Here is a 19,414-nt window from a genome sequence, read left to right on the forward strand (position 1 = left end):
ACGATGAACAAATTATTTAAAGTTGGTAGCTAACCCAAAAAAATAGTAGTTATCTAACTAAAATTTTCATCAGAACATACTGATAAATTTCTCAACAAAACGAAAAATTAATAGTGACGGCATAATTCTTCCAGTACTCTGAAAACCTAATTCCATCCAGGATAGTAACTAGCTACCCTTCTCACCGAAGCTTTTACTGTAATTATACAGAAATTTTGCCACGTAGAGGGGCGGTTGTCTAATGACGCAGTCTGCCATTTTGTACCATAAATATACCTACGAACAAAAAAGTAATTGACTTATATAAGATGAATTCTTCTTTAGAATTATGACATCCCTTCGGGGCCATGGGAGGCTTCAAATTAAGAAATAGGAGTTTTGTAATAGAAAACAAGTGATAATTGAAAAAATGAAACCAATTTTTGGCTCTCTTGTCATGCTAGGTAAACTGACGCCAATTAAGTTCCGCTGCTTCAAATAGCAAATCCAAGCAATAATTAATAATTCTGGGTCTAAGTAGACTACGAAAATCCAGACCAGTCAGACAAAAATTGCTTAAAACAGAACAGCAAGGATAGAATAATAGCTACAACATTTATTTGAGAGCAACCAAAAAACCGATTTGATCATATAGTCCCCCACACTTTGTGCTCCGGGGAAGGAAAAGAGGCACGAATAATTTGCTTTATAATTCTCTGAAATGGCTTATACCACTACACTTCTGTACGTAAAAATATACACATTTTATCACGTACGTTTTTTGTTCCTTTTTATAGTCAAAACAACTGTATTCGGATCTATTCTGTTTCGGCACCCAGAATTTTTATGACCCCTGACACCAACTTACAAACTCTGCGGTGCTATATCACAATTCTATGTAAAAATTATAGCGCATGCTTTTTTTTGGGGGGGGGGGGGGTTATATTGGCAATTTTTTTTCCATGCTGCATAATAAATAATATATATCGTGAGGACATTATTATAATATTATAAAAATGCTTACGTGGGCATTTTGTCTCCCCCAATCACACCCATCCACCTGGCCAAGTACTTGGCACTGAAGACCGGGTCATCCAGGTACTTCCTCATGACAGTCTCTGGCTTGAACTCGTCATACTCACTGGCCTCTTTCAATGGATCCACAACATACGACATAGAGTTTACATCCACACCCATGTAGCCAGGGTGCACCTCACGGTCCAGAGGGGACACTTTCACCTGTACAAATAATATTATTTGTGAATTATGTATTTAAACATTGCCGTACTGTCAATCTCCAAGAACAGAAATTGCAACAAGTAAAATAAAATTATAACCATATGGTTAAATATACTTGAAACAAACCATACTTCAAATCATTCAAGCAGAATTATAAACAACAATCAATTTTCTTAAAGAATTGTTCATAATCGGCTTCGAAAAAAAACGTACCCAATTTTAGTAAGGCAGAAAAACCCAAGGAAAAATACCCCCACGGAAATGGACCCCGGCTTGAGACATGACCATGGCTCGCGGGCCATGGCCATGCCTGAGCGGCTCGTGGGACTTGATAAGAATCTATCGCAACGTGTGGGTTTAGTTGTGTGGGGGTTTATTTCCTATTAGAAACAAGGGGTCAATTTCCGCGAGGTTTCGTTTCCTAGACCCGTAAATAACAATTCTGAAAGATACTTCAAACTGTGATTCTCCAACAACAAAAGATTTAACTACTTTTAGAAAAATGTTTATCTAAACACATTATGAAAACGTCAATACTCTCATTTTCAAACGAAACATACCAACTGATTTAACTGAATCAACAAAATAGCTCTTTATTTTCAGCAGTCTTTATTTATAGCAGTCAACCTTCAAAACATGAATGTGATCCTAAATTGAACATTTTTATCAGACATGAGAAAGCTTGACGATGTCAATTTTGTTTAATTGTATAATACAGGAGAATTGGCAACGAGCAATATTATTATACGTCACAGATTTGGAAGGTAGATAATTGCATCATGTGCTAACTTGTGGTCTCTTGGACTCTTTCTGAGTTTTCGTATTTTTACCACCAGCTCCTCCCCCTCCAGCTTTCTCCCCCTTCGCTTTCTTATCCTTCCCCTCTTCAGTTGTTTCGTCTCCCGCCTCGGCACTGAACCGGTTGTGGAACATCTGGAGGGAGAAGTCACGTGAGAACCCGGAGATGTTGCGGTTCTCCCGCAAGAGGGCAAGTGCCTCTAGTGGCAGACGTTGCAATTCCATGTCCGCAAGTAGAACCACCATGAAGTTTGGGTCTGAGCTGTTGCTTAAAGATTCACTTACACTCCTGAAAATGTTTACGCTTATATTAGCATGTCGAAAAAAACTACACATCAGATACTTTTTGTACATTGTAGATTTTTTTTCCAATTGAATCAAGAGCATTAGTTTAATTTATTGGCGAATAGTGCTCAGCATAAATATCATCCGTCCACTACGCTTGGAACCCGGAATGGAAAAGAACCTTTTCAACTGCCTAGAGTTGCAAATTTTTTTAAAATAGATTTCTGACTTTTAAAATAGATGACCTGTAGTGCGCTATACGATCTCTTTTATGATTGGATAATTTGAAGAACTTGATTGGATAATAATAATGATAAAGGACTTACTGGAACTCGTTTTTAAGGAGCTGTGTTACTCCAGATAGATACTGTTCGGAGTCTTCTAGAATCTTTTCAAACTCCGTTTGCAAGAGAGCTTCCTGACGAGCCTCTTCCTCTTTCCAGTCCTGAAATAAACAAATGAACATAGAAATCGAAAACCAGTAAACTATGGATGGTTAATGAAGTAATATGAGCAAGCAAATTTGAAGAAAAAAGGTACTATCGGATAGATGATGGCATACAAAGAGATGAGTTGACACACATCTGATCTGGTGAAGACTTTAGAAAACACGAAGATGTTCACGAAGATACCAAACAACTCAAAGTCGATTTCCTACTGACAACAATCCTGGACATTCATTGAAAAAAACTGTAAGACACAATGCAGAACATTTGTTGAAAAAAAACAGGAATATAAGCTAACTGTTTTAAAGCAGTGAGTGTAATTCTGCAACATGGACAGCTGCTTAATAAACTAAAATTTTTGAACCGGTATAGGATCCATTGTTCTACATCTAAAACTAGTTGTGACTTGAGTTGTCTTGGGATAAAAGCGAAGGATTAAGGCGACCACGACAGATTGGTTCCAATCTATGTTAGTGAAATATTATTATTAGTTTAAATAACTGCAACCAGAGCCAATCAGTATTGCGATCGAATCTGCAGACATTTTATCACTTTGAACCTCTCTCGGTTCTTACGAGGTCACGAGCATTGACAACCTCCAGCAATTGCAATGATTTGATCGCTTCTAGGTTCCCAAGACTTAAAAGCGTTGTTACATTAAACATTAAAAAAAAGAGGTCACCAAGCAGGATTGGTGACAATGAGATAATTCAAATCATGCTCAGCAGCTGCGATTCATCACGAGGGAGTTAGTCCACAAATACCATAACGCAAAACGCAATTATGTTAGCGATGGTTAACAAGCAACATAGAGAACAGATGCAAATTTCTGACGCACAGCAGCAATGATCAACTACAAAATAGCTATTCTGCAGCTATGAAAATGCATACGTCACTATCGGCGTCCGAGTTGCTCCCATCAGCATTGTCAATTCCATCTTCTCCATCTTGGTCCTGTTTGGACCCTTGCTTGTTCAAACTCTCCTCATCCTCATCGTCATACTTGACGTCTTTGAACTCTACTTGGTGAGCAACTGGACTTTTGCTCTTGTTACTGCCAACCCGACTCCCGCCAGCAGCCAAGTGGAGCTTTCCGTCAGCTGGCGAGGTCACGCGGCTCTCTTTATTCTCTTGAGAGTCTGCAGCGCTCTGAGGTCAAAGGTCAAGGACAACATGCATTAGAAAATAGCACAAAGAGGGTATTGTTTTAGAAAATGAAACGAAATGCAACGAAACAAGAAAAATTGCACCCAAGAAATGTCACTGCAATTATTTATGGAAATAAATAACACTCTGCCCACTCTCATCATTTCGAGCGTCCCAATGATTAACAGGTAATGTTTTGATAGATTTCTCAAGGCGAGATGTTTTATGCTCCATTAAAAATAGAGGATTAAGCGACACAATTGAAATAATTACAACAAAAAATCTTGCTTTCAAGAATTTTCACGTTGGTTGCTAATGAAGAAAGTTTTGTAGCTTCAGCATTTAAAAATGTTTTGCTAAAGACAACAAACGGCAACACAATTTTTCACCCCCATGCTTTTAGAGCACAGTTAACTATACCTTCCATTTCCTACTCCATTTAAGCTCCTGAAAATGGAAATGATTTCAAGCAATGAAATATGGGACTAAGTGTGTGCCACTCCGCTTGTTAATTTGCCTCACACAGAGGAGTAATTGTTTTACATATTATGAACTTTTGATGAGTAAAGACAAAGAATTATGTCCCAACTAGTTTTAAAAAACTCAAAAAAATATTTAATAGCACAGTAGAAAAATATTTAATTTTATCTTTTTTGTCAACGTTAATTTGGACGTGACGAAAATCTGAAAAGCATTGAAATTAAATGCAAACAATTTTTGGGTATACGGTCGCATTTCTGATAACCACTTTCATTGAATAATTCAAACCAGATATAATTGAGGGATTCACGTCATCCTATTTTCGTCTACGTATATTCTTTGTCTTAAATTTTCCATCTAAATTACACTGATTTTTTGTCCATATCATTTTTTCGCTCTAATTGGCAGAAAAATTAACTTTTAATCAACAGCTGGCAGAGGATTAAAAAAACTGTCACACACCTTGGCGTCCCTGGCGGTTCCATTGTCCAGGGACTGGAGCAATTTGGCCTGATAGGACTGCTGACTCATTCTACTCTCCCTCTGGAGGTAGTATGTCTTCATTCCCACTTGGTACCTGTCTACCCTCTCTATCAACGAGGACAGTTTGGGCCCAGCCGAGGCGGCCGAGTTTGCAACTGACACTCGGTATACACGCGCTTTCGAATCTCCAACTGAAAACAAAATTTAAGATCCTATTCATGACGAGACGAGATATAGTTATAAAATAACACATTAATCAGATATCTAAAGAGACACTTTACTTAATCATGTGGATAACAGGCCTGCTTTTTTCACAATCTGCTAGATTCTGGAGCCCTTTTCCCATTATAGGGGATCAGAGGGCGAATCAGAGGGCGAATTGCCCGGATCAGAGGGCGAATTGCTCTCAAACGACCGGCGAGCTTGCGGTTGGCTTCGTCAGTAGCTAGCGACGGGGGGATCACCGGGGGATGATGGGGGGGGGGGCAACAGTGGGGTGGGGGGCGACAGTGGGGGGTCTAGGTCTTCAACCTCTAAGAACTGCCCTTCTTACCATAAGTATAAGTCTTCAAAACAGTTTCTGTGAATCATATACTTGGCGACTAGGGAGCTGAAAGGGTCTAAGAGCACTTTGTGCCCGCTGGGCACTACATGTTTATCTCGTTTTTGAGGACGAAGTCAAATGGGTCAGACGAAAAATCGCATAAAAAAGGGACAGGACCAATATAATTGATACAAACTTCGTTTGAGAGCAATTAATAATTGATGGGGCGTAATAGGAAGAACGCAAGTCTGGGATTTCATCCTGAGCAGGCTTCCTCGACTGTGCACTCGACTGCTTAAACATGCAAGGAACAAAAACGTGCCGTGGAATCAGTTAGTGCTGGAGTCAAACTTAAAAAAAATTAATGCCGCCGATCAACGTCAAACTTACTGCAGTACTCCGCTGTAATCAATCAAGGGGTTATATATACTCAATTTAACATTCTATATAACATCACAGAGGAGGTCGAGGTCGATGTTAGCAAATGCTGAGAATCACTTGAAAAGCGAGCCAATAATGAAACAAATTTTTAATAGAAAGGCTGTTTTTTTTTAATCAAAATTCAGATAAGGTGACGATTCGAAAACTTCAAGAATTTTGCTCAGTTGAAAAGTCGAAGAACAAGTGGCTGTTGCAAACTCGGATGCTCATGCATAGCAAACATTCGCAAAAACCATTTAGCCAGCGAGTTTGCAAGAAAATGCAAAGGGGGAGGAACTGGGGAAAACAAATTGTCTTTCATGGGTTACAATAAGGTGCTCGTATTTACCAGTGGTAGAAGCCTGTTTGCCTTTCGCTGGGGCCACAGTCTTAGGCTTGTCCAAAAGAGCCAGGTATATATACTTCCTGAAACACGACATACAATTCCAACTTTTGAATTCTTGCAGTTTTTCATATTACTGTATGGACTTTTATGTTCAGCTTATTCGTGTATATACGGAATAAGCCCTTCTATTGGACAACAATTTAATTCTAGCGCATTAAGTATCCTTTCGAATGCAGCTAAATTAAAGACCAGAACTAAACTTGAAAACATTGATTCCGAACATTTTCGCGAAATACATATATCCCCATTGGAAAAACATAGCCGGCAGATTTCCGGAATAGCTGCGAAAGAATAGACTTGCGTGCCGTATAATAGAGACAGAAACAGATACAGATCTAAACAGAAAAAAATTGACACCGCTCAAAAAGGTAGGTAAAAAAATTCGGTGATAAATTAATAAAGCTTGTTAACATTCATTCCGCAGAAGCCTTTTATTAGGGACCTTTACTGCACGTATAAGTTACTTTGACCTTAAACTAATTCAAATTAAATTTAAGTTGTAAAGTGCAAAAGTCATTTTATTGAGTGAGGTGAGTCACTTGTGATCAAAATCTAATCACGCAAAAAATTTTTGCTAGAGAGATTGAGAAATGACTTCACGCGCGCAAATGCCATTAGTGAGATGAAGAAGTCCTTCAGAAAATTTGACTTTTTCAGCTTTGCTGTGTGAAATGTAAAACGAAAAAAGCGCCAAACGGCTAAACAAAAAACATAGCAGGACAAGTCCTGACGTACAATTCACAGAATTTTCATTGACTAAACAAAAAACTAGAGCTTGAACGGACTATGAGTGAATTAGAAAAAAACCAATTCCAAAAAATCAGATTAAAAAAATTAAAAAAAACCGAAAATCAATGTCAAAATGCCACATGTGAACAAAAAACCACTAGCGAGAAATGGAAGTTTGCTTCAAACAAAAAAGTATGTTATAGGTCTAGAATGAACTATGAATGGATTGGAAAAACTATTTAGAAAAAAATCCGATGCAGAAAATTAAAAAAAAAAACAGAAAATCAATGTCAAAATGCCACATGTGAACAAAAAAACCACTAGCGAGAAATGGAAATTTGCTTCAAACAAAAAAGTATGTTATAGGTCTAGAATGATCTATGAATGGATTGGAAAAACTATTTAGAAAAAAATCCGATCCAGAAAACCGAAAAAACAGCAAAAATTAAAGTGAAATTGCTGCATGTGAACAAAAAACCACCAGCGAGAAAGCGAATTTGTGTTCAAACACCGTTTTCTCACTCAGCATTAAAATTAGAGTGTAGAACCACTGGCTTGAAAAAATTTCATGCCACAAAGCCACTCGCTTTTTCGCTCCACTTCCTGTTTCGGCGTGGCCAAAATCACTACTCCAATTTCACTTCAAAAATCATGAAAATGTGTGAAGATCTTTTTAAAAAGGACAGCGCCCCAATACAATTCAAATTCTTTAAATTGTAAAAAACCAAGAGCACCGCAATATATCTCCGCTCAGCTTACAGCTTTGCAGCTATGAAAAAAAAACAATTATCAATACGGACACGTTCATGTTTCTTATTCAATGCAACCAGTATTGGCTTAAAAATTCTCTTGACAAACTTTTCAGTCGAAATTGAGGTCTACTTTTCCCGCAAGTACTTCTCTAACTCAGCAATGAAGTGAGCGAATGAAAGCGAAACTTTTGAGTTTGGAAATGAGTAAAAATTGCAAATCGGTTGATGATGTGGACCACATACTTGTCGGGTGAGTGTTGAATGACAACAAAGTTGACATTGGATGGGTACTCTTTGGTGAATTCAAAGTGGTTCGTCTTCACTTGGGTCCTGCGCCACGCCTGTAACACAATAAAATGTTATGTATTGGCAAAATATCCGAGTTATCGATCAATTGAAAAATCCTTTAAGCATCTTGGAAGGAATCATACATACTAGAATGCACATGAGCAACAGGTTACCAGCAAGATTCTTGCAAGATTTTCGATCTGTTTCCAAACTCATAAATACTGAATGTAAGTACGATGAAGTCTTACTTAGTTTTCAAACATTGAGAGTTTCTGACAGCTTAAAAAAAACTATGGCTAAAGAATTGAGTTCTTCTTAGAAATACGCGAATAGTACAGTGACAAACATTTACAAAGTTAAACAAATTAGAAAGGATTAAAACAGAAGACAGACAACAAAACCATCCAGCCCTCAAAATCTGCCCCGCGTCAGAGTCAGAAGGTATATTTAGGAACGTAATTCAACTCATGATACATAATACAAAAGTGAAGACGAAAAAAATCTTTTTTCTTGTTTACGAAATATAAAGAGCGCCTTTGGCATCACATTTTCCCGCAACGTCAATCCATTCTATGCTTTCCGACAGAACCCTTATCGCTTCATTGTCCTTAATTATTGCGCAGCTGGTCATATGAAAAGTGAAAAAGGAGTTGTAACCTCATCTGAATTTCGATGTAAAAGTACCACCTGATATCATGGTCCTGAACTAATAAGTTTTCTAAACTCAAAATTCTTTAGTGCGACTAGTGTTGGCAAACGCCATAATTGGATTCTTACACCTTCACAGTATGGACTTTTGCGAAATTAGATTTATGAATTTTTGAGCCCTAAATACTACCTCGAATGTGTTGAGTTGTTGTCGGATGTTGTTTGGGAGTGCACCTGCTTGTGCTGACTGCAGTTCCTCAGTGGCCAGCTGGTTCTGTCTTAAGAGAGCGTGTAAGAATGAGTAGCTAGTGTCACTGTTCGCCATCTCTAGCAGTCGTCTCGCTTCAATACTCACCACACAGCTCTGAATGAAATGAAACACTTTCATATGGAATAAATAATAGGTGCAAATGGTACAAGATTTTTGGAGTGGGGATAGTACTAATTGAATACCCTTGGAGTCATTAGTTTAATATCCACGTAATGATGAGCGACCAAAAAAATGTGAAGAGAAATGTTTGTATATATTGTTGGAGGTCCGATTTGATTAGCAAAACAACAAACATCAGCCGAATCGAGTCTCGAATGTACTGATTGCTTCTGATACAATATTACTTGCTTGGGTGACAAGAAATTGAGCCGTTTGTTTTTATCCCAGTGAACAAAATTTTGATATTCATAAGCATATGCTAACAAACGAACGTATTTTTTTGCACTGATAATGGTTTGCATAACCTAAAGAGAGATGAAACAAGCCGTTAAATTTTAAATCTGTCATTATAAAGGCTTGAAACTATAGATGATCGTATCCACCCGGGAAAAAAAGTTTCAAAAATTTAATTTTAACTCTGCAACAGGACATAACTAATTTGTACTATCCAAATTTCAACAAAGATCAGTTAATTATTGCTCATCTCTTCTGTAGGCGCTTAGAAACGAACCAGGTGGTTTAACAGCGTCTTCGCAGTGTTAACAATTGCTCTGAAATCTGAGTATAAGTGTTGCATACCTTTTGTTGTAACTCTTTTCACCACTAAGAACTTTAATTTGAATTCCGACGGTATGTAGAATAACGCAGAAAAAATAATAATTTAAAGAGCAAGTGAATATCATCCCCAGCCATACCATCTCGGACACCATACGGTTCCAATTACTCTTATGAAAGTGCCCCAATAGATACCAGATATAGATTGTAGATAATAACTTGTGTATAAATGTGTAACACCTAGTAAAAGAGTTCAAAAACATCCCTGTTGTCTAGATAGTATGGTTTAAAATTCTTTCTTGGTGAAAAAAATTCTGCCTTTTACTACAGATTTCGGCAGTAGATACTCTTTAGCAAAGTAATTAATCATTTTTATGATTGATAATTTTAGTGACTTTTTGGGCCGGCGTTCTGAACTTGGGTTATTATTATTCTCATATTGGTCTTACTTGATGCAAGGCGAGGTACTGTGATGCAACATTTGGGTCATACTGTGCGACTGTTTCCACCATCTCCAGGGCAGCAGAGGCAGCGAGGGAGTAGTCCCCACAGCACAGAGCCATCTGAACTGATTGAGACAGCAACTCAGTAGACTGAGCATACAACACACTGTGGTGCATGAACGCTTTCTGGAACAAAATTGTGATTGACAAAATCAACACAACCGACTAAAGTCACAGGAATTTTTTCACACAACTGCCGAGAGCAACCATGAATTTGTTTCCTCGTTATTTTCGGTGAATAGCATACTCAGGGTAGAGAACCCAGGTTAAAAAATAATCAAGTGCTCAAAACAAAGACAGGCCCAACATAACAGTTTAATCTTTAGCTTTTCAGTAAACACGCACGTGATGCAGCACGTGCTATATAAAACCCCGCATGGATTGAATGTTTTGCTAAATTGTCGGCCGTATCATAGCCTGCTTCAGTTTTTTGCGCTTGATTATTTTTACCCTGGGTATAGTATGATATTCAACCGGAAAAAGTAGCACAATTGGGGCGAAAAGTTTAAGGTGTCTCAAAGGTAATTCGAATTTATATAGGCCACTATTAAGCTTAAATGTAAAAAATGAAACGAAACTCGACGCGTTTTTCGAAAAAAGCCTGCTCCAGGCCAAACACAAAGTCAAAGATATGAAATTCAATAGAAAAATCAAAAACAGACCAGTGAAAATTCTGCATTAAAAATGACACTCGCGACTAGAATTAGTGCCTCAAATTTCGTTCGGGAGCAAAAACATTTTACCTTAGAATCTTAGAGTGATCCATAGGAATGACAAAGTTGCTCAGCGTCAAGGTGGTGGACGAGAGAGGGAGGGTCTGGACGAGGGAGGAGGAGGCGGCTGGATGACAGGGGGTGTGGAGGGGCTGGACGAGGGGGAGGGTGTTCAAATCTCTATAAACGGTCCTTTACACCATGATTTTATATGGGCAGAGGGAACACTTTTAAATTACCTTGTCTCGCATAATTCGCTCCACTCTGCTCTTGTGCAACTCGGAGTCTTTTCCACTGTTATCTGCTTCCAGCAGTGTATCGTCATCAATCAGATTTCCATCTGCATCAGTCAGACCTCCGAGGACATTTTGAGCCATGGAAGCGTCCAACTGATCTTTCGTCATCGTCAGCTCCAGCTTAGATCCCAACACTGGATTGCTCTGGTCAATACTGAGAGCTCCTGCATTCTGATTGCTTGTTGACACAGTGGACGCGTCCCGGGTCACTCCGGCTGTACCTGTGCCTGCAGTTCCAGTTCCACCTCCACCTCCACCCAATTGGCCTTGACTTTCCTTTTCTTTGTCTTTTCCTTTCTTCTTCGAGTTTGCAGCTTGCGATTCGGCATTGAGAAGGGACAAAATGTTCTAAAATCGTTTAAATTAATATACTCTAAGAAATCGCTAAAACGCTTGATGAACAGCTGTTACCCTTTTTCTAAGGAGAAAAGAAAAATGCGCGCCATAAATGTCATCATTGCATTCTACATGGATGATCGTATATTTCTTGTAGTAACATACCATGTAAAAGGGTTTCCACAATAAATTTACTGCTTTGTGCAGGAAAAAGTTGTTCGACTATCAAAGCTGTCCTTCCTTAAATGTATCTCTTTACTACCACTGGGAATTAGAGTACAAAAGTGCAAAAACAGGTACATCAATGTTAGAAGTATGACAAACCATGTTTTGTAGTTGCCATTGGAGGACTTTGTCAGGACTGACCAGCAGACCCTGAAGACTGTAGAACTTGCCAGAGAGCAGCAGAACCTACAGAAATGAGCACAGGTTCCAAAATTATAAAATACCAATCAACAAGTAATCCAAAAAGCATGCAAAACAAATGACTTGAAATGATAAACTTAACGCAACTGCTCACACAAAAAAAAGTTATAATGTAGCACGAACATTCCAATGCATATATTTATCAACAAAAAATCAATTTTCATGGCAATTCCACAATAACTATGTCTTCACGGAAGCATTCAAAATGTCCTCAAATAACTGTATCAGCTCGCAAGCATAAAATACTATTCTAAAAATACATGTAAACTTCCAGCCTTCCACAAAAAATCAGAGTGGCACAAAAAATATTTCTGCAGCCCTAGCTCACCTTAGCCTTGAAAGGGGAATTAGCAGAGGACGAGAGTTGGTTGTTTACAAGTGCCCCATGTAGTATAGACTGTACAGCGTGTGGCACACTCTTCACAACTGTGCCCAAGTCCTCCTCATCCTCAAAGGAGGCAGGCGTGTGATCAAGTCTCTGGAACTCCTCCACGAACTAGGAAAACAAGCCAACATTAAATTAACTAATTAGGATAATCAAGTTAGGCTTTAACATTTAAAATTCTTGTAAAACCAGAATCCTCGAAAAATAAAAAAAGAAAAGCAACCAAAAAGGTGATGCTTCGAGAGCAAGTGATTGCTCGTAGAAAAGAATCTGGAGGACTGTTAGTTCCATTAATTGTTTTCTCCTACCATTCATAGCAACCAGAAACCATAGCTTACAAAAACTAGTGTGAAAAACCGAATTTTCATAAATCTGTCGTGTTGGCCCTCGTGATTTAAAAATTTAAATTCACAATGAGCATAACAATCTCAGTTGCTCTAGTCATCTACGAATATAAAACTTTGCGCGAACTTCTTTAATTGACATGTCTCACATTGATGTGTCTTACTTCAAGCACTGTTATGAGGCTTGCTACCCTTTCACATTATTATAACTACAGAAAAATGCAATCACGACCATTGCACTGTAGCCTTATAAAAATTCTCGCCATAGTTTTGAAAAACATAGGGACAGATTGCCAAAATAGCTGCGAAATCAATTTGCCTGCCGTATAATACAGATAGAAACAGAGACAGATATAAGTTGAAAAAAGTAATTGACACAGCTCAACATTCAGCGATAAATTAAAAAAGCTTACTAAAAATCACTCCAAAGAAGCCTTTCTATTAGGGAGCTTTATTACACATATGAGATACATTGACCTTAAACTAATTCAAATTAAACTTTTAAAGTGCAAGTTCTAAAGTGCAAGTAAACATTAAATGAAAATAATAAAAAAAGTAAAAATCAATACCAAAATGCCGCATGTGAAGCAAACACCCATTATCGAGAAAGCGAATTAACGCTCATACACCGTTTTCTCACTTTACTTTAAAACTGGAACAAAAAACTTTTGCGCCGCAAAAATACTTGCTTTTTCGCTCCACCTCATGTCTCGGTGTGACCAAATTCATCACTTCAATTTGACTTCCAAAATAAAGAAAATGTACTAACAGATCTTAAAAAACGACAACACCCAAATTAGTTCAAATTTTTTGAATTGTAACAGCTTCGCAGCTATAATCAAACAAAAAGACATCAATAGGTTCAATTTTCAGACAGACTTTACATACTTTTTGTTTAGATACATTTTCACTACGTTGCCAGTTGTACAATTTCTTCGACTAAGTTCACTGGAAAATGTCAGCGTCATTCACAGCCCTATTTTGAGATTAGAGTGGTACGCGTGTGTGGACGACAAAGACGATAACAAAACTAGTTCAGATCGGCTTCAAAAGTGGAAATATCTGTCACATTTGTCCACGATGCCTTTATATGAGCAAGTAAAAACAAAAGCGACACAATCTTCTCAGAGTTGTCCTTGCGTACCATCATTGTTGTCCACGCCATCACTTGTCTACTCTCGATTACTTAAAATTAAACCTATGAAATACTATGTCGACGTTTAAGACTGCCACAACTGGAACCGATTTCAAAAGTGCCGAAACTGCAAACAGTAATCAATTATCAACTAAATGTTAGCTGAAAGCATTTTTAAAGCAACACCGCAAGCTGATCACTAGTTTGTTTGTGATAGATTCATATCAAATCCCACGGTCAGCATGGCCATGATCCGCATTCATCCTTGTTTAAAACATTTATCGCGCTTGGAAACTTAGTGCTCATTTCATTTAACGTGATCTCATTGGTTTAGATGTTTATCCGATGAAAAATTGAATAAACTTTTGCCATTTTTATAAGCAGCACATCTATACAATGGCATCGTTGAACGTCAGGCCAAACTTACAGCATCTAATAACCATGATAGTTAACAACGAGTCAACTAGATCAAAATGAAAGAAAACCTAATTGGTAGCATCAGTTAGCAGTTTTGGAACCATCTATATAACGGCTCATAAAAACGATCATTTTTAACCGTGTACATCAATGACGTAAAGCAAAAATATATGATGAGATATTGTCACTGCAATCCACAAAAGGCGCCACCAAACCTCAAAATTACAGAAGTGTAATATTTGCACTGTAATACTGCACACATCTCGCCATCAGTTCCGCGTCTCCCAGTTGTGATTATACGTTATTACAAATTTAGAGAAATTGAAGAGGTATAGGAATAAAATTGAGAAAGCGAGTTGAGCTAAGGTTAAAAAATCTCATATTTAAATGGTGATGACTTTTCATGACAGCCCTTTTCAGGTATCAAGATGCGCATACCTGTACAAGAGAGGGTTTCCTCCTCTGCATTTCAGTATGTCTCTTCTCCGTGTTCACGTGGATGTGGTAGAGGTCAAGCAAGACTCCGCAGTAGAGAAGCTGCAACTCACCAAGAGCTCTTCCATACGGCAGACTATATGCCTCATTCTAAACAAGCAAACATACTTCTGGAAGGACATCAAGTCAAAACATGTCATTGATTACGAAAGAAGGGGAACCTGCGCAGGTTAGTGAAACATTAATAAGGGTTGAAAAGGGACTAAATTGGGGGAAAAGCTTGTCACAATTATACCAAATCCAAAATAGTAATGAGAGATCAGTGCGCGTTGAAAGAAGTGGATTGGTTTTGAACTATCAGAAGAAAATTCGATTTCATCGAACAAGTTTTTGAGCACAGCGCACTTCACCTGTTTAGTGAATTATCGATCCAAGCGTACAAAAGCAGGATTTCTGTTCAATTTGAATTTATTTCCAAACTATATCTAATGGCTGTGAAACAGAAAGAACTACATCAATTGGCATGTAAACACAAAATGATTATAAACTACTCACAGGTTTCGGTATCTATGATAAAGTACGTAAGGGTGAACAAAAACGTAAACAATAACAAAGACTCAATGAGTCAAATAAAGCCCAGAACGAAGACATATCCAAAATTAGTCTTACAAAATGTGAACAGAAAAGATAATGATTCGAACACAATAATTTTTCCAAACAGTCCACGTGAAAATACAAAAAGTTATTTTCAACAAAACACTTGAAATAATATAGATAATTTTTATATAGAAAAAAAGGGATTTAAAGGTCGTCGTAATAAAAAAGAATGGTTTATTAAAACTCCTTTCAACCCGATTCATTTAACCCCATATTTTAACACCTACCATATCTTTTCAAACCTACATTCTTTTCACAACACAAACTTTTCATCCCAAAACCCCTTCATGAAAACGCACGGGCAACTCACACAGGTAATTATGAGCACTTATCTTCATTCTTAGCTCAAATATCAACCAAATCAAGCAGAGATAGGAAAAAATCACAACAGAAAAGAGCAGACCATGCTTTGTAGTTTAAAACTTGATTTATTCTCAAATTAGGACAAACATATATACAGTGAAGTTGATGTCAATCCAGTTACAAATTTTGAACTGAAATATACAAACTTTTAACTAAGAGACACAATTCACATTTAGTTGAAAAAACAAATCTCCATTCATACAATTTCTTGAGCTGAAAAAGCAACGATTTGGCCAAGTAAACAACTAATTTTATCAAACAACAAAAAAAAGATTATGAATTCAATTTCTACCAAATTTGAACCCCAAACTTCAAACACTAAGGTCCTTCAAGAAACAAAGCTGTACGATTATCCAGATTGGTTAACACATAACTGCACTTCATTCAAATTTTGCATTCTCAAATTAGATTTATCAATCGCGCCCAAACATTTTATCAATCGATTCACTAAAAACTCGTTACGCATGTTCTTTGACACTTTCACGCGTGATCCCATGGTCAAAACAAAAATCGAAGAAGACAACTAACTGAGTGGAGAAACTTTAAAGTACAAGTTTTCAAAATTTGTGCGCAAATATCCGCCTTTGATAGAAGGCAAAAATAAAGGCAAAAAACAAACAAAAAATAGAACTCAGTTTTCTACGAAACCTAACGTTATAGTCATCCAAACAAATCCTACAAGGTGCAAAAAAATTCACATTACTTAACACCGACAACAATAATTTTGCAGAAAAACAGCGAGAGCGAAAATAAACGATAAGGAAAAAAACAAGCGAAATTGTTTTTTTGAAAACAGCTGCTGTCATTGTTTAAAAAAACAGATAGCAAAAAAGTGAAGCAAAGCAAGTAAAAACCAACATATGAAGGCAGGATTAAAAAATACAAACAGTTTTCAAAAGTAAACGGTGTCTTAGACATTAATTCAGCTGAAAATGAAAACACAAAGCCACTAAGACTGCATTGAAAATCTGAATCGGATGATGAGAGCTGTTGCCATTGAGAACAAGAGCCAACGAAAAAACAACAAGTACTGACAAATTCAAAAGCCAACTGATTCTTTAGTTTTAAAGAAAAACAGTAGCAAATTCACAAATTTTGGGTGAAATATTTTAAAAATGAACAGATTCACTTGGTTCCACTAGAATTGCACCTTAAAGCTGTCATCAAGGACACTAAATTAACTCGATGAGAGCAAAGATAAACAGAGCCAGCAGATTGTCGGGAAATAGCCGCCGTTGAAGCGCTTGATGCACATCGGGATTGAAACAAAAAAAAGAGATAAATGGACCGAATTTTTTTCTATTTTTTTCAGTGTCAAAAAGAGTTCTAATTCGGCGTGCAGTTTCAGTTGGATTCTGAAATTATACCTAATTCAGCTTCTAAACTGAAAGCTAATAAGCTTAATGTCAATGTCAGCTAGCAAACACCAATGAAACTTGATAAACTAATTCTCAATGACCAAACGACCGGGTTTTACCATTAAATCCCGTCTCTTTTGATTTTGCTCTTTCGGCCTTGACTGTATTCACTATCTTGCGTAATTCATTGAGTGAAAGGATTTAAAAACCATTCAGTTGAAACAGTGAGTGAGGTAAGTCAGAAGTCAAACGTGATCAAAAGGTAAAGCGGATTAAAAACAGGAGGAGAAGTCCTGAAAAACAATCTAAAGAATTGAATGAAAAACTGAGAACTAATGTACCTGACCAGCAGATCAATTGAATAATCCCAGCCAAAAAGACAATATCAAAAGTTGAGAAACTAAAATAATCAAACAAGCTAAATAAAATTTTCATTGCTAAAACTCTTGAAGCTTTTACCCGAAAGGCCAAATATGATACAATTCAATATACTCATGAACTCACGCGCAAGACTTGAGAGAGATTTATTATCCAGGCAGATAAACTCAAGAAATATGACAAATGCTCCAAAAAAATGACAAGAGCAACTTTTAAAGTTTCTATATTTTGCGGAAATAAAATGTTCAAAACCATGTTATGGTCTGTGGAGTGCTGCCATGTGACCCATCTGCAAGACCTAAAAAAAGCTTCGTTGGCCTGTAAAAATAGTTAAACTCGGAAAATAACGAAAAAAAATTTAAAAAAATGAAAAAATAATGGCAAATTTTAATAAAATCTTGCTAAAGTTCTCAATATTAACAACTTCAGTACCATTTCATTGTCTCCGGAGACTATCCAGTATCTCTGTTTCTAACCTCAAATAATTTCACTGGCACATAAAGATCAATAAATTTGAAACATGAAAAATTTTGAAATTTTGAATTTGAAATTTTGAAAAAAAAAAATTAAATTCTATCAAAAAAATGCTATAACTCGTGTTATTAAAATACTAATAACAAATCCATTTCAATCCAATTCAGATAGCAACTATTCAGTAACTTATTATCAAACCATAGATGAGGTTCCTGGGCCCATAGGGCCAGAAAACTCGCTGGTGAAAAATTTTCCAAAAAAAAAAACGTTTTATTATAACAAAACTGCTAAAATTCGTGATATTAAAAAAATGAGAACCTGTGTCATTGCCACTAGAAGCTATGCAGTAACCTATTATCAAACCCTGGAGGACTTCTGTTGGGCCTTGAGGTTGGAGAATTCTAAAAAATGATAAGCAATTTCAAAAAAAAACTTGAAATAAAATTGCAAGTTTTATCAAAATATTGCTAAAACTTGTGATACTAAAATAAAGCAAACAATTCAATGACCAATAGTACCCAAATATCAAACACTATAGGAGATTTCCTGGCTCCTGGGGCTCGGAATAGATAATGACAAAAAGTTTTTTAAATTTTTTTTAAAAAAAATGCAAGTTTTATAAAAAAATTGCAAAAATTCGTGATGTTAAAATGTTGAAAACCATTCTATTACCACTAGAAACTATGGAGTAACTTATTATCAAATCCTGGATGAGGTTGCTTGACAGCTAGGGCTGAAAAACTCAAAAAATGACAAAAATTTTCAAAAATTGAGAAAAAATGGCAAACGACAAAAACTAAATAAAAAACTGTATAAATTTGTTTCGAATACCAAAAGATATAGCTCTTAAAATGGTCATAAAGAGTAATTATTTCTTGAAAAAGACCTTCATCAACTTTTACAAACCTCTAGTTTAGACTGGTCCAACAAAAAAGTTCGAGAAAGGACGAAAAAACGCGAAAAATTGCAACATTTTGGGCCCAAAAACTACTAAAAATGACCTTTTGACCTTGAAATACGACCTTTCCTGTTGCTTCACTTGAAGGCACTTGACGGACTACTAAACGCGGCTAAGGACCTCTAATCAAACTTGATGCCCGCTGAGCTTTACCGGTTTATCCCGCTTTGAAAGCTCAAAGTCAAGAAAAAAAAGGTCTGAAAACATCCTACAAAAATAAAAAAAAAGACGGAGTTCCAATACAATCTAATTCTTGGATTGTAAGAAAAAGGAGTGCGCCTCTAAATAATAGTCGTTTGAGAGGATGACGGCGGCTATTAAAAATCAATAAACATTTTCCACGGCAAACAATTTCAAAGTCCTAAAAAGTATAAATTAATGAGCTCAAGCAACATAGAAGTTCATTGATGGCTCCATAGAAATCCCAATAGCCCTGTAATTAATGAGACTTAAGGACAATACTACAACACGGATAACAAAAACAGACGAAACTAGAAACATGCAAAAAATACATGGTGTAGAAGCCACGGTAAAATGCCAAATATTCACCATAACTTTGACCCTGAAAACTCCTCGAAAAATATGAAACTCGACAAATTCAAATTCTA

The 19,414-nt window shown here is 36.8% G+C and overlaps 1 protein-coding gene across 12 annotated transcripts in view; it reads right to left on the bottom strand.

Moving 5' to 3' along the window:
* Positions 1-19,414, bottom strand: part of LOC142342119 (cilia- and flagella-associated protein 46-like) — a 754,419-nt gene that overhangs the window by 156,505 nt on the left and 578,500 nt on the right. For 10 of the 12 annotated variants that reach the window (XM_075393392.1, XM_075393340.1, XM_075393381.1 and 7 more), the window contains 14 exons: positions 14,622-14,768; positions 12,231-12,398; positions 11,801-11,887; positions 11,084-11,488; positions 10,078-10,257; positions 8,834-9,007; positions 7,951-8,048; positions 6,170-6,246; positions 5,791-5,802; positions 4,836-5,047; positions 3,639-3,896; positions 2,628-2,746; positions 2,008-2,305; positions 1,004-1,218 (listed from right to left, as the gene is read on the bottom strand). In XM_075393392.1, the coding sequence (XP_075249507.1) occupies positions 1,004-1,218; positions 2,008-2,305; positions 2,628-2,746; positions 3,639-3,896; positions 4,836-5,047; positions 5,791-5,802; positions 6,170-6,246; positions 7,951-8,048; positions 8,834-9,007; positions 10,078-10,257; positions 11,084-11,488; positions 11,801-11,887; positions 12,231-12,398; positions 14,622-14,768 (2,450 nt within the window). Of the gene's footprint in view, positions 1-1,003; positions 1,219-2,007; positions 2,306-2,627; positions 2,747-3,638; positions 3,897-4,313; positions 4,341-4,835; positions 5,048-5,790; positions 5,803-6,169; positions 6,247-7,950; positions 8,049-8,833; positions 9,008-10,077; positions 10,258-11,083; positions 11,489-11,800; positions 11,888-12,230; positions 12,399-14,621; positions 14,769-19,414 lie in introns of all 12 variants that reach the window. The other 2 variants (XM_075393401.1, XM_075393326.1) reach the window with 2 other exon arrangements.

Source organism: Convolutriloba macropyga, chromosome 1 (genome assembly GCF_964194025.1).
Source record: "Convolutriloba macropyga chromosome 1, txConMacr16.3, whole genome shotgun sequence".
In the NCBI taxonomy this organism is placed as follows: Eukaryota; Metazoa; Xenacoelomorpha; order Acoela; family Convolutidae; genus Convolutriloba; species Convolutriloba macropyga.